Source organism: Mastomys coucha, unplaced genomic scaffold (genome assembly GCF_008632895.1).
Source record: "Mastomys coucha isolate ucsf_1 unplaced genomic scaffold, UCSF_Mcou_1 pScaffold9, whole genome shotgun sequence".
NCBI lineage: Eukaryota > Metazoa > Chordata > Mammalia > Rodentia > Muridae > Mastomys > Mastomys coucha.
The window spans coordinates 54461611-54477528 of NW_022196915.1; the positions used below are offsets into that span (position 1 = coordinate 54461611).

The window sequence follows — 15918 nt, forward strand, 5'->3', positions numbered from 1 at the left end:
TGCACACTGCAGTATTTGGGAGAATGTACATAGGCTCTATGCAAATACAATGGCATATACGTGACTTGAAAAGCTGCAGACTTTGGTATCCATGCGTGGTAGAAAGGGCAGATGGGGAGGGTGTCCTGGAGCCATTCGCTGGGAGGATATCAAGAATGCAGTTGGATGATTTTAAGTGCATCGTTTTAAAATCTGAAACAGAATCCAGAACTTCCTTTAAGCTCCCTATCTGAGTATGGAGTTTCTTCATTCATCCTCAACACTTTCTGACCGTGTCCTCCCCAAAGGTCTCAAAGATTTTTCACACTGCGTGGTGGAAGGCACGGTTTGAAAGATCGGAACATATCTGCCAACAGAGAAGGGGCTGGAACTCTTAGTTGATTTGGCTTGGCCTGGCCCATCCCAGGGTAAAGAGGCACTGGGCTGCTGTCCCCATGGCAAGGATACACTGCTTTGGGGATGACTTGATATCTTCTCCTGGTGGTGTGGTACTGGTCATTTTCTCGGCATTGGGGAACTGGGTCAGCAACCTCAAGCTGAAGTCCTCTCGCCTCTCATACTCCTTACCCCGGTAGATGAAGACTTTGTTCTGTAGGTCAGGGAAGCCAAAGGAAGTCATTAAGTAAGAAGGGTGAAGGGGTACCTGGAGCTGAAGATAGAGAAGCTCACTGTGCTTCTCCATCCAAGCTAAATCCACAACCCTGTAAGTGCATCGTGAACATCATTTGCATACTCAACAGATACTGGGCAGCATCTATCGGGTAGATACTAGTTTATCCCTCCTTTCCCCAGTTGATGGACATGTGAATTGGATCTAGGCTTCGGAGGTTATGATCAAGGTTATGATCCCTACAGTATTTTGGAATGATTAGATTTCTATTCACTTGAGTAAACACTCCCTGGCTACAAGCTCTCTCAGCATGGGCCATTTTTGTGGGTTATAGTTAAAATTTTACAATCATATGTTAATATTTAACTCCCCATTAGCTTGTAGAATCGCTGAAGGCAGAGTAACTTCAGGACATTTCTGCTTCTTCCCAGGTGCCTGGCACAGAGTAGACAACGAGCGGACACTTACTGAATGTGGCTCCATTGCGTTCTCACGAAGCAGTTGGGAATATAAACGGCTCTCCTTTTGTGGCTATTGTTTTGTTGTTGTTGTTTCATTTTGTTTGGTTTTGTTTTTGTAGCATAGTCTCATGTAGCCCAGGCTGACCTCTCACTCACTATGTAGTAGAGGATAATCCTGAACTTCTGATTCTGAGTCCACCTCAAGCGTTATGATTGAAGGCATATTCCAAACATACTCAGTTCACATGGTTCTGGGAATGGAACCCAGTGTTTCATGCACACTAGGCAAGTACCAAACCAACTGAGCTACCTCCCCACCCCATTCTGTATTTTTAAAATTAGGAGTATGAGAGATAGTATATATTTAAATAAAGCTCAGGTCTAAAATAGTTCTTTTTAAAAGCTTCTGTTTGTTAAAGTCACTGTGCCAGTATTTGTACTTTTGAGAGGGGTCTCTCATGCCTGTCACTATTACAAAATTGCTTTTACTTTGGGAACTGTGTGTTGCCTTGTTCATGGAATATCTGATTTCAAAGTGGCTCTGACTGGAAATTAAACAAGCAACAAAACACATCCATCCGCACTCATCCAAGTTTGGCCTGTTGATGGGACCAAGTCTGTTTTTCCTTCTCTCCCTGCACCTGGGGAAGCCATTGCACAAAGGGTTGGCCAGAATACCAGTGGTGTCAGGGGTGTGGGGTAGAGAGGCCAGCATTCAGGAAGAGGTCTCTCTCCTTGACCCGACCTCCCACAGCGGGAACACAGGCCAGCAGCTGCTGCCGGCCATCTGGAAGAGAGATAAGTCTCCCCTCTCCCCTGAACCTCATTCCTAATGGCCCTGGGGACCACCCCCATGCTCCTCACCCGTAGGAAGGAAGGGAAGCCCTGTCCGTAGTATCCCACAGCAAAGTATTCAGGCTGGGGCCTCATGGCCTTAATGATGTTCTCGTAAAACAAGGCTCTTTTTTTCTGAAAAACAAAATAGCACATTCCGCCTGGAAGTTACCAGGATGCTGTCAAGGGAAGAAGCAACAAAGAAAAAGGTCAGCCCATTTGCTGTGTTTTCTCATGTAACAGATGAATGGAAGGTCTTTGGAGACCACCTTGTAGGCCACGGGATGACTCTGGGATCTGATGTTTGGGACTTGGGTCCAAGATGGGCCTTGAAGTCCTCCTTGGACTTTCTGAGATCCGCAGACAGTATCTAAACTTAACCAGGCATGGGAAAATAGATGCTGAGGTGGTTTCTGTTCTGAGCAGGTGATTGGCAGGACCACCTCGGGCTCTGATGACCCTAAGGTGAGCTCCACCCGCTCTTTACTCTCTTGTTCCACCTCTTTGGATACTTTACTCTAGATTCTTTGAGATAGTATAGCAGGTAGCTCAGGCTAGCCTTAGACTCTCCATGTAGCTGAGGATGACTGTGAACTCCTGATCCTCCCATCTCAGCTACCCAGGTGCCTCTGAGATTAGAGAAATGCACTTTGATGCCTGGTTTTATGTGGAAGCAGGGATTGAACTATGCATGCTAAGAATGAGCCAAGACCTCACATAAGCCTCCCAGGATGCTTTACCTTGCTCTGCAGGCCAGGAAGAACTTAGACTCTATGACCCAAGCAGCTGGGATTATTATCTTGTACCACACCCAGCCCAACCATGGTTGACAGAACTGTGACCGCTCTAGGCAACAGTCTGTCAGAACCATGCTTTCTTAACTGGTGACTGGTGACCAGCATCTTAACTCAAGCTGGCTTAAAAAACTATTGAGGGGATTAATTTCTGGCTTCTCAATGGCAGAAGTTGGTAAAGTCAATGAATTAAGTTTTCACTAAATACTCTTGACAAATAGATCCTCAAGAAAAAGATTAGTCTGTGAGAGTGATGACCGAACCTTTCAAGGCTCCTGTTGTGAAGGTTCTCACCACTGCTCTGCAGTGGGCACGTGAGCGGGTGCACGCGTGTGCTGCTTGTCTATAAGAGCTGAATTGTGCCTGCGGCTGGCCTTAATACTCAGGCTCAGGGGACTGTCAATGCTGAGCCTTTAGAGACACCAGAAAAGGTGGCAAAACCCACTAGGATTCTGGCAGACACATTCACAGCTCGTCCTGGTAGGCACACTGGCACCTCTGGAGGAAGCAAGGCCAGTCTCAAGGCTGTCCTCTCATTGTAAAATTAAGTCTTATTGAGTGTGTGTGTGTGTGTGTGTGTGCGCGCACATGTGTGTCATAGTCCGAGGTCTGAGAACAACTGTGAGAGTCTGTTCTCTCCGTCCAGCACGTGGAATGTGGGGATTGAACTCAGCTTGGCAGGCTTGGCAGTGAATGCCTTTATCCGCTGAAACAGCTCACAGGCCTAAGACAAGGGAACTTTGATGAACAGACATGGCCCATGGTAGCCAGGATGGGGCATGATCACCAGGCTCAGTGCTCCCACCTTTCCCCAGAGTAGTTCTCATTCCCACTCTCTGGGGACTTCTTTGAGGACAACCTGGCAAACAATGGTCAAAGCTTTTGGGATTATACATCTTTCATTTTATTTTATTTTATTTTTTAAAGATTTATTTATTATTATACATAAGTACACTGTAGTTGTCTTCAGACGCACCAGAAAAGGGCACCCGATCTCATTACGGATGGTTGTGAGCCACCATGTGATTGCTGGGATTTGAACTCAGGACCTTCAGAAGAGCAGTCAATGCTCTTACCCACTGAGACATCTCTCTAGCCCCACATCTTTCATTTTAAAGTAAGGTTTATTCTTCCACTGGGAAAAGTACCCTTGGCCCTGACTGTTTTCAACCCCTCTGCCAAACTGTCCATAGACGTGCCCACTTCAGCAGCCTTGCTGGCCCAGACTTACCAAGAGACCGCCTAGGCCCTCGTAGTCAAACACTTTGCTCTCGTAGGTCTCCGCAAGCTCTTTACTCAGTTTAATGGCTTTCTCCCACATCTTCGGAAGAAGGAAAGCAGGGTGAGATGTGGCAGCTGTGGCCTCCCCAGAGAATAACTGAGACTAAGCAGTCAGCAGGCTGAGCATATCCGTAAGGAACCCTAACTTGCGACACTGTCTGGTCAACTAACCCTTTCTTTCTCCATGTTTTAAGGATACTACAGGTTGAGTAGTCCTTATCAGAAATGCCTGGGACTACCAGGTATTCCCAATTTGGAATATTTTTTTTTCTCTTTTGATTTGGGATAATTTTCACAGACATTACTGGTTAGGTGTCCCTTCATCCAAAAGGTTTCAACATCTGAAACTTTCTTCAGGCCATGTTGGTATTCCGCAACTTTACAATTGGGAACATTTTTCATGTTGAATTCGAGTTACCCAACCTGTGTGTATTGGGTATGTTGCTAAGAGGTGCTTCTCTGGACAATTTCCCAGAACATACGACTCCACTGAAGCAGTTTGGAGTTTAAAAAGACAAGTACCAATGGCAAAAAAAAAAAAGAGAGAGAGAGAGAGAGAGAGAGAGACAGAAGGAATTCCTAGGATCCCGAGTATGGGAGTGTGCCTAGACAGGAAAGGTGGCTGTACATCAGGCTGGCCTCAAACTCAAGAGATCAGCCTGCCTCTGCCTCCCAAGTTCTAGGATTAAGGGGTGCACCACCATGCCCAGCTCCAAAATCACCTTTTACTTTATCTTTTTCGACACAGGATTTCTCACTCATCCTGAAGTTCTCCATTTTGGCTAGTCTGGCTGCCCAGCAAGCCCTGGAAAACTTATTGTCTCCTCCCAATACTGGGGTTATAGACACATGTCCCCATGGCCTGCTAGTAGATATGCACGCTGGGGTCAGAACTCAGGTCCTTATTCTTGCATAGCAAGCACTTAATACACTGAGCCATCTCCTAAGCCTCTGTCATTTCTCTGTCATGTCAGTGCCCTTATCCTGGGTGCTCTGTGTAGACTCAAGCACTCAGAATTAGAAAATCTATTCAATAGAATCTTTTCCCTCTTTCCAGCAGCAAAACAAACAAAAAACACCAAAAAAAAAAAAAAAAACCCAAAATCAAAAAAACCAACAACCAAAAAACAACAAACCCCAGGCAATAACTGAGAACCCGTCCCTCACACACACACTCACTTTGCCTTTATCAAAATAGGATATGATCTCTTGATACAGTTTCTCTTTAAGCTCCTGCTGGGTATAGACAAAGTAACTATCCCTCTGCAGCAAATGGGGCGCACAGGGCTTGTCGGACCACTACAAAGAGAAAAAGATAACATAGGGATTAATGAGGCAAAACTTCAGACCAAAAAAAGTCAGGGATCCACTTATTTGCATGCCGTCAACTCACCCATATTGTGTTTTAAGTTATTTACACAAACACAAAATTACACACATGAGGAGGCCCATATGTCAGCTCCGCTCCGAAACAAGTGCCATGCCAAATGGCCAGGCACCTGCAGTGTTCCTCAGCAAGGAAGGAATGGAGTGAGGGCTGCTAGCCCAGGGCAATACTTTATGGAAGGCATCCTGAACACAACCCGATGAGAGGAACACACTAGGCCCACAACCATGGAGGAGCAGGTAAATCCATCACTGCCCAAGGACATTTCCCTTCTCCATAATATACGGCAAAACCAAACACAGCTTTGAGAATGAAGAAGCAAAGAAATAAAAACGTCTGAGGATGGACCTTGGCTACAAAGACAACAGCCACACAGAAGACGGCAGAAGCAAACAGTCCATCCCAAGGAAGCCCATTGGACAACGCTGACATCACCAGGATTACACAAGATTATGCAGGGAACTTGACCCCGCCATTCAAAGACATGACTATAGCCCTAAGAAAAGGGACACTCTCACTATGCCTTGGGAGGGGAACACTATTTCATAAAAATGTAAGTTCTGACTAAACCCCCGCACCCCCCCCAAGCCCACTGCCCTTCTTTGGTGGTGGTGTGTATTGAACCCTGGGATTTATGCATGCCAGTGTATGTGCACTCCAACTGGCCTGCACCCCAGCCTTATTTTTACATTTTAAATTTTTGACACTTGTGGTCTCACTAAGTTGTTCAGGCTGGCCTTCAAGGCAGAATCCTCCAGCCTCAGCCTCCTCCCTGCCAGCTAGAATTACAGGTCTATCCTAGCAGGCCTGCAAAGTTAGGTTCTTCTCTCCCTCCCCCTTTCCTTCTCTCCTCTTTCCTTCCCTTCCCTTCTCCTCCCCTCTCCTCCTTCCCTTCCCCTTCCTTCTCCCCTCTTTCTTTCTTCTTTCTTGGGTGTGAAAGTCGGGGTATGACCACACCATTTGAGTGCTCTACCACTGAGCCATACCCGGAGGGTCAGTCAAGTCATTTGAAATTCCAGGCTTCTAAGGTCCAGATGGAAAAATACAAAGGAATGAGAAACAGCACCGGGGGAGGGGCAATGAAGAGGAAATATGCCCATGATAACAAATTGCCCCAAACAGATCATAACAACAATGTAGCCTAAGTGTATGAACAGAGGTTCACATGCAAGGAGACACTAGAATGGGACCTCCTCCAACACAGAGATAAAGCTGGGATCTTATGCCAGTGGATGAAATTCAGATTATATTTAATAAATAATGTCTCTACTGAGTAGCTAGCTGGGAAGAAAAGCCGAATCCACACTTCATACCTTACATCAGATTAGGACAACCTAACTTTTTTTTCTTTCACTTTTTAAATTTTTTGAGGCAGGCTCTCCCTATGAATCACAGGCTCTTCCTAAACTCGCCACCCCCCCCCCCAGCTTTCTAAGTGCTGGAATTATAGGTATGCATCACCATGGCCAGCTTGAGAGTTTAATTTTCTGGGGCAGCACAAATAAAAAGATCTACAGGGCTTATCACTCGGAACCATTTCTGATGATATCCATAGAGAGAAGACCCCAGAGGCAGAAAACCCTTCAGTATCCAAACCGCGAATATGGGCTGTGGATTTCCTTGGGAAGTGAGGAGGCAGAGAACTCCTGTGTTTAGCTGCTGAGAATTATGCATGGATAGAATTTTAGAATCAAATAAACTCTTGATTTTAAGAATGGAAGCCAGAAGGTTTAGAGAGAGGCCATTATAGTAGTTCAGGTAGAGATGCCAGGGACCTGGACATAGATAGATGGCAGCAAGGGATTTTTCTTTTTTTTTTAAAACAGAAGATAGATGTAGGTCATGTGTTGTTCATGGAGAGGTAGAAAGCAGTGACCGAAAGCGAAGGATGGAATGTGACTAAGCTCCTGGGCAGAAGGGAAAGGTCAGAGAGAGAAGGGGAGGCGCAAAGGGTAGGGTAAAGGCTTGTGGTTTGGACGCGTTGAGTTTGAGTTATTATCCACTCAAAGATTGATGCTTATGCAGGAATCCAAAGGAGGACAGGGCTTCAAATAATTACCTGGGATTTGGGACAAACAGAAGCATTGTTATCATGCCCCATTATAACTTTACTTAGAGAGAGAATAGATGGGATATACAGGAAGGTTCTTCCAAGTAGCTTATTCATTTAGAAGTCACCTCTCTTATCATTTTACTAATCTCCTTGCACATAGTCGACATGTATTTATTTGATTAGAATGTCAACCATCACAGTGGCTGCTAGGCTGTACCCTGCTTCCTAAGGAGTTTTAAATGGGAAATGATTATCTCCCCAGTTGTGATCTGACATGTGACCTGTTTATCCAGAACATAGGAACACATTCCTAGATAAACTATATCTCTTGAATAAGGTTCTTTCGGGCCCATATCATGAAGTTGACAGAATTTAGTTCCAAAGGACTGAACACATGGCAAACACCATGGGTCTTCCACACAGGACCCAGTTATTACCTGCAGAAGCTCGGCGTGTAAGAGGAGTGTGTAGGCAGCTTCTGTGTAGTTCTCACAGTCTCTGTGCAAATCTCGAAGCTTGTACAAATACCTGGTAAGACAAGAGAAAAAGAGGCCCTTTGTCACCAAGGAGGTAAGCCAGCACTCAGAGCATTCTCCAGCCAGGCCCAGCCTGCACATAAATTTCTGCTTCTAACAGAAACACCGCCCTTCTCTTAGGCGATAGACTCGCCACCTATTTCTGTAGCACACAGTACCTCTTCCTGCCCTATGGTTTTCCTAGCTCTTCTATTTTGTAGTCGTCGTCTTCTTCCTCCTCCTCCTCCTCCTCCTCCTCCTCCTCCTTCTGCTTCTCCTTCTTATTACTATTATTATTCTTACTATTACTACTACTATTGTTACTATATTGATCCTCTTTGGGATATGAGGTACAGCTCTGGAAATTCTATTGATTACAAGCTGACTTCATTGTCAGAGACTCATGTCTATTTCAGTGCCTTCTAACACTCCTTGCTTGCTAATTACACACTTGATGCTACTACACGCTCCCTCAAACTGCATTTGTCTGTGGCTCTGTCTAGAGAGCCACCCTGAGGCCGACTGCGCACATCCTGTATTTCACGGAATCTATCGCGGTAGCAACAGTGCTCTTGGGGCAGTATTTTCTGGTTTAAAAGTATACCACAAACCCATGACACAGATAGCAAAACCAAGGCATTTCCTTCACTTACCGTATGTATATGTCCTCTCGCTTCTTTTCTTTATAAAAATTCTGCCAAAAAGAAGGTCACAAGATACCAACATAAATTAAAGGCTGTTGATGAACTTGACACAAAGATAGCCGAAGCATGACTGTTCCTTTATTTTTAAGTGTTCGAGCTTGCCAGTGTAGTTGCCATCAGAGGCCAGAAGAGGGCATCAGATCATCTGGAGCTGGAGCTATGGGAGGTTGTGAGCCAACTGGCACAAGTGCTGGGAACCAAACTTGTGTGTCTTCTACAAGAGCAGCACATACTCTAAACCGCAAAACAACCTCTGCGCCCTACCTGCTGCTTTTTCAATACTGTCTCTTCTCCAAAGAGACATTAATTCATTGTCTCCCTTAAGAATCTCCTCTATAGGAATAAATATAACTACAGAAACTGCCAACACACTCTTCTTACATGCAGAGATTCTGTAGGTAATAAATGGGTCCTGTGTGTCAGAGCCATGGGCTACAAAGAAGTAGAGAAATTAAGACCTCGTTTCTGAGAAATGTAAGATTTTCTATGGGGACAGCAGGTGCTTGTCTTATTCTGAAGCCAGCTGGCACACTCACGTCTCCAGCAGTCAGGGAGGTGGAATTTCCTTGGTTTATATCAAGCAGAGGAATACATAGCAACCTAAACTGTAGAGGTCTGTAGTCCCAAGAAGAGGGAAGACTAGAGTTTTACTGTTGGGAGAACTGCACAGACTAACTTATTTCATGGCATTGGTTTCCGTGTGCTACATCAAAATGGGAAAGCAAGCACATATAAGTAAGACCAAGACCCAGGCTGAGAAGGTCTCTGGGCAAGGCTAGAGTGTCAAGATTGCACTTTTTGCTCCTGTTTCCAGATGCTTGAAAGTCTGTGCCCTACTATCTGTGACTAGGGCATGGGCTCTATAAGGATGCTCCAGGGTGGCTGGACATCTGCGCTATCGACTTAGAGATGAGTTGGTGGAGCAGGGGTGGCTTAGCTGTGCCCACTCACAAGCCCAGGGACCAGGTCCTTACCAGAACGTTTACCGTACAGCTCATGCGGTTCTCCTTGCTCTCGTCATGCATGATGATGGTTCTATAGTCCAGCAAGTTCTCTAAGAGGCTGCTGACCAGGACGGCAAAGACTTCCCCAGAGCTTGCGAGGTATTTATGTTTCCGGCAATGCTCTAAGAGTCTGGAGGTGGGGAGAGGAAATTTCTGTGGTTCACCTAGCTGCTTTGGCGCCCTCTGTGAGCCCCAACCAAGTCCTAGCAGCAAGAGGCTCTAGACATAATAGATATTCTCTGTGGAACTCAGGATGCCCTAGGGATTTTAGTAGGACCTGCTATTTTCTCGGGTTCAGCTTTCTTGAGGACACAGTCAATTCCCATCAATCGTTGAGAACCCTAGGCAACGAGGTCTACTGAACACTAGTTAATCAACAATGTCTTTAGTAGATGTTGCAGAACTGAGAGCTCTTGCCTACACTGTTGGCACACCCCTTGCCATTCTAACTCAGCTGTATAAGAACACCTGTCCTATGGCTTTGTTCTCCCAAGGGCCTGGCAAAGAACAGACAGTCTGAAAAGCCCAGGTAGAAGCCACGCCCAGAAGAACAGCAGACATTTGGATAGGTCTTCAGATAGAAAGGCAGAACTGGGAGAAGACAGATTGGGGCCACACCTCAGATCCAGTTTTCCCCTCTGGGGGACACAGAGAACAAAGTTTTGGGGCTTCATCAGTAACGAAAAGCAAACTCAGAAACGGTAATGGGTCTAAAGAATCAGTCCAGACTTGAGACTGGAGAGATGGCTCGATGGTTAAGAGCACACACTGTTCTTACAGAGAACCTGAGTGTGGTTCTTTAGCACCCCTGTTGGGCAGCTCACAACCACCTGTAACTACAGCTATGGAGGACCTAAAACCCTCCTTAGAGGGCAGCTGCACTCATGAGCACACACCTACACACACACACACACACACACACACACATTCCCTCCCTCCCTCTCTCTCTCTCTCTCTCTCTCTCTCTCTCATTAGCCCAGATTCCAGATTCTAGGAGTTTTTTTTTGGGGGGGGGGTGTTGGAACTGACACAGTCATACTTTTCTGAGCCAAGGATCCAGAAAGAATAAAGGAAACAAAGGAAGATCTCTCCATGAAGGTGTAGAGATTTTTAAAAAAAATGTATATTCTATCTTGTGTAGAGTGTGTGTGTGTGTGTGTGTGTGTGTGAGTGTGTGTTGGCAGGGGTGTTCTACTGATAAGCTGTATGTCAACAGATCTTTTTAAAAGCAAGATTCACACGACGCAGAACTGGCTGGCCTGGAGCTCACCATGTAGATCAGGCTGACTTTCAACTCATAGAGAATCTCCAGTCTCTGCCTCCAGGGTGATAGGATCAGGTACCACCATGCCCAGCTATCCCCAAGTCTTACGTCTTTTTTTTATCTGTGTGTAACTTCCAGACAAATCCAGAATTTCAAAAGCTATAAGCTAGGAGCATTTGAAGGTATGAGACCGTGACCTCATGGAAAAAGGATAGAAAGATCACTTTATTCTGTCTATAAACAGAACAAAGATATCCAGTTCTTGAAAATGGAGGCAATTCTCCTACCCTGTTCCAGTACCATGTGCTCAGTGTGTTGGCTCCTCCTCGGAGAATCTTTAAGAGACACGATCAAAGTCGGTGGACCCTATATTCACTCTCAGACTGGTCCAAAAAAATTTCCCCAGAACAACAAGAGTAACCAAGTGACAGAGCAAAGACACAATGTGCGACCTAGGTGGTCAGTTATCAAAGTTCAGAGAGCATGAGAAACCAATGTGCACAGCCATCTACACAATGGGATGATTAGGCAATAACTGCAGTCAATCTTAAACAATAACAACAACAACCACAAAAACGCACATCATTTTCTGTGTATGTGTATGGATACAGGAACATGTTGCGGTACACGTGTGGAGGATCTCAGGAGTTGGTTCTCTCTTTCTACTGAGTGGGTCTCAGGGATCGAGTTCAGGCTGTCAAGTTCCCTGGCTGGCGGAGCCAGTCTGCCCACCTGCAGTCAAACTTTTTAAAGTGATCCTCTGTTGACACACCCCCTCATGTATTCCTAACAATAAATGAGTAAAGAGTAGACACTACTCTTACAGATGGAGGTGGGGTGGGAAACGCGACCTGGCAGGCTAATTCACTGGCTGCAAAGACAAGATCTGCGAACGTGGTGAAAAGTGGATATGTACTTATTCCTGCCAGTCCCAGTAGCTGAAGGCTTGCACCACACAACACAGCCAGTGAACAGCACGAAAGGGCTGAGTGTGTAGAGGCAGAATAGGGGAGGCAGCAGATGAAGGGACAACGTGGGCTCAGATGAAGGGATGCTGCCTTCATGGACTGCAGCACCCAAGCTGCCTGAGAGACAACTACTCTGTTCTCAGAACTCTTTGATGGCATTCGAGGTATTTTTAAGTCTAAAGTCAATCTTGACTTCCTTTAAACAGCTGCTCTGAAGCCACAATTAGAGATGCCCCACTTTTGCTCAGGTTCATAATTAAGACGCCAGGCAGGATGCCATGGCTGTGTGTGTCTCCTCCTCTCACTTCTCTACTGTGTTCTCTGGGGCCAGGCTGGTTAGAGAATCTCAGCACGGACTCCCATTGGGTAAACATTATCCACCGTGTGTACGCCATCCACACCACCAAGGACCTGTCGGATACTGGGTGATTCTGAACCTGCCAACCAGCTGCTGGGTAGACAGTTGCTTCTGTCCACCTCTGGCCTGAGGCGCTGCTCTGAGATACTCACAGCTTTTCCAGAAGAACCTTGTACTGTTCGTCTCCTCGGCCACCTTCCACTTCCTGATCCAGCTTTGTGATCAACTCGTTCTCAAACTGAAAGAGAAGAGAGAAGACAATTTCACAAGAGGATGTTAGACCCCCTAAGAAGAGTACATGGTGGGCAGCGGCCAGTCTGTCTAGATCTGGCTCAATCCCTTTCCAATTGCAAACTGTTCCCAAAGGACATGGAGAATTATCTATAACTCATCCATGCTGACAGTGCACCACAATGTACAGAAATGTCCCAAAGCAGGTTAGTCCCTGACTTTACATTTGTTAACGTTCCTGAAAAGTTATTTTATTTCCCACTATGGATATAAAGTAAATTCATAACCACTGTCCTCTTTATACTTGATACAGCATAGTCCTATCTGGCCAGAAACTCATGATAATTCTCCTGCTTCAGACTCCTAAATACTGGGACTATAGCTATATATATATATATATATAGACTCACTGACTTATACGAATCTTGCAGCTGTGAACATGTTTTTGTGGTGACACATGCTCCCATGGCTCTTGGGTGAGAGTGGTAAATCCTAGGAAAGACATTTTGAGGGTCTACCACACTGGTTTACAAAGTGGCTGTATAATGTTGTCAGTTAATTACTAGCAACATACGAGGGTTCCAATGTCTTCATTTCCATTTTCTGAAACTGTACTTGCAGTTACAGAACCCAGGACCCTAGGTTACATGCACACCTTAAGAGCGCCCTGTCACTCAACTCCTGGCAAAAACCCAGGACACCTGTTTCTCTGGGGACTGAAGGCAATATTGCAAATGTGGAGATCTGAGTTTCCTAACCTCACACACTCACTCACCTTCTTTGTGCCTCTGCACCTGCTCACAGTCGGGGAGGGGCGTAAAATGCATCATTACCCTGGGCTTCTATTTTATTTTTGTGTCTTGTCTGAGTCTTGGTGATGGGGTTACTTTTGTTCATTATCATAGCTACAAAGCCTTCCTTTCAATACAAATAGATGTTACAGATGTGAAACCTGAATCATCTTGGCTCTATCTGAGGTCAGCTAGGAGAAAAGCCTCCGGGTAAGTCTATGAAGGCGGACGAGAGAGATACTCTCCCCAAGAGTGGGCAGACAGATGGAAAAGGCTGTACTTTCTGCCTGCTGTTAATCCTTCCTTCTAGTGAGAGCATCTAACCTACCGCTGCCACAACTTCCTATGGTTGCCACCAGTGCCACCACCTTTGCTGTACATGGGACCCAGTTTCTCTGACCTTCCAAGTTGGACTGAAGACCAGAGGCTCTTCAGGAATCCTCCAGGCCTTCAGCTCTAGATCAGGAGTGCGGAGGCACCCAGACTTGTGGGCTGAGCAGCTATGGGTTCTCAGCTTCTCCAGTGTTCACACTGCCACTGTTGGACCATCCAGCCAGTGCTGTACAAGCCAGTGTAATAAATCTGTTTTGTGATCAGTACTTGGCATATCCACTCTGTTCCTCTCTGATTAACACTGTATATGGTTAAGTACAGGAATGTCTAGAGAAAGCATTGGGTAACAAAAGCTCTCAAAGGTAAGCAGGGATGGCTGGGAGCTGTACCTGCATCACCTTTCTCTCAGCTGGCCATACAGGTTCTACCTTCAGTTCTGGAGTCAGATGTATCAGGCCAACTTTCCATTTTCTAGCTTGGGGGCCAGAAGACCCAATCATATGTCTAATTCTTTTATACAGAGAATAAGTTTTAAAATGCATTTTTGACTGAAGCTGCTGCCTCTCCATTTGGAGAGATGGTAGTGAAAGGTTAATTGTTAGATGGTCGTGAGGTCAGGGTCGGCCTCTTCTTACCATGTGGAAGTTGCCATTGCCACTCAAATTGAACTCGCATTGCATCATATCAAAGAAAATGGGGATCGTGGCTTTACGGAGCTCCACTTCAGGGGTCAGAGTGACTTCCAGAATGGGACCCACCATGGATGGGATGAATTTGATTTTGTGTGGCCCTGAAATGAAAAGCAAATGGGGATATTAGAATACTTCATCGCTCTCAATTCCCCATAATCAGTCTTCCTCCATGGGGTCCAGAAGAGAGGAGAAAGTTCACGTGACACACCATGCCAATCACTGAACGCTGGCAGAATGCTGCCTTCTATTAGCGTGTGGCTGGCATGACAGCAAGGGCTCACTGCCAACGCCCCAGGTGAGAGGTTACGGAACCCACAAGTCTATACTTTACTTCTGGACACATATATAGACAAATCTCAGGGCTATGTGAATTAAAATAAGAACTCATCATGGGCGTGTGTTTTTAATATAACCTGTGCTGAGAAAAAAAAAAAAGAAAAAGAAAAAAAGAAAAAGAAAGCAGGGGCTGGAGAGATGGCTCCAGCAGTTAAGAGCACCTGACTGCTCTTCTGAAGGTCCTGAGTTCAAATCACAGCAACCACATGGTGGCTCACGACCACCGGTAATGAGAACTGATGTTCTCTTCTAGGGTATCTAAAGACAGCTACAGTGTACTTAGATATAATAAATAAATAAATCTTAAAAAAAGAAAGAGAAAGAAAAGAAAAAGAAAGAGAAAAAGAAAGAGAAAGCAGTTGGGTCTGTTCAAGTCAGATACTCACCGAGATTATACCACATGTCCCGGATTCGGAAGCCGATTTCCTTCCTCATGTCCCCATATCTAGGAAGAAGGTTATCAGAACAGAATTCGCAGTGGAACTAAGTTGTGTGCATACAGTCACCCCTCAGCATGGCGGGGGCTGGTTCCAAGTGCCCCAGATCCCATGATCTGTTCAAGTCCCTTATGCAAAACGGCTTAGTGAGTTTACACAGCTTCTCTCACACTTCAAACAATCTCTTTGACTGCTCAGAGCATCTAACACAAAAGACTGAAGATGCGCCTAATGGCAGAATATTTGCCCGCCACGTGCAAGGTCTTCAGTTTGATTCCCAGCACCACAAAGAAGAGCCAGTGAATAACTACCATGATCGGATGTTTTCCATATGTGACACATGAACTCAGAACCACTGTAACTGTGTGCAGGAGAGCTCCACAAGACTGAGCCAGCCCAAATGCATGCACAGATGGGAGGCAGGGATCATCACCAAGTCTCAGTACCTCTGGCTGAAGGGCTAGTGGCAACTAATGGGTGCTAGGAGAGGGGTGTGTCATGTTTCTTCAGGGATTTAGCCCCTAATGGGATGATGACCATTTTCCCATAGAGGGCTGTATACTCTTCCACATGCAAGCAGAACTAAGCGGGCTCGGGGAGTTTTAAAAAGCACATGGAGATGGGAGGGGAAGTGTATTGCGGGGTACATAGGAGGAATTGATAGGAAGAGAGTGGGGTAGATTTGATCAAAACACATTATATGTACTATGAAATTCTCCAACTATAAGCTAAAAAAGAGGAAAATACCTAACACAACATAAATGTTTTGCAAATATAGGTTATATCAGATTCACTGGAAATAATGGCAAGAAAACTATCTGTACACATTATGTACGATGCCATTCCCTCCCAGGTATTTTGGCCT

At 45.5% G+C, this 15918-nt stretch overlaps 1 protein-coding gene across 1 annotated transcript in view; it reads right to left on the bottom strand.

The window, feature by feature from the left end:
- The window catches only part of Dock5 (dedicator of cytokinesis 5), a 195487-nt gene that overhangs the window by 20549 nt on the left and 159020 nt on the right, over positions 1 to 15918 (bottom strand). Inside the window, exons 33-42 of the mRNA XM_031361039.1 lie at positions 15003 to 15061; positions 14224 to 14378; positions 12386 to 12471; positions 9614 to 9773; positions 8589 to 8629; positions 7858 to 7948; positions 5160 to 5279; positions 3931 to 4020; positions 1936 to 2040; positions 448 to 589 (exon numbers count right to left, since the gene is read on the bottom strand). Of these exons, the coding sequence (XP_031216899.1) occupies positions 448 to 589; positions 1936 to 2040; positions 3931 to 4020; positions 5160 to 5279; positions 7858 to 7948; positions 8589 to 8629; positions 9614 to 9773; positions 12386 to 12471; positions 14224 to 14378; positions 15003 to 15061 (1049 nt within the window). The remainder of the gene's footprint in view (positions 1 to 447; positions 590 to 1935; positions 2041 to 3930; positions 4021 to 5159; positions 5280 to 7857; positions 7949 to 8588; positions 8630 to 9613; positions 9774 to 12385; positions 12472 to 14223; positions 14379 to 15002; positions 15062 to 15918) is intronic.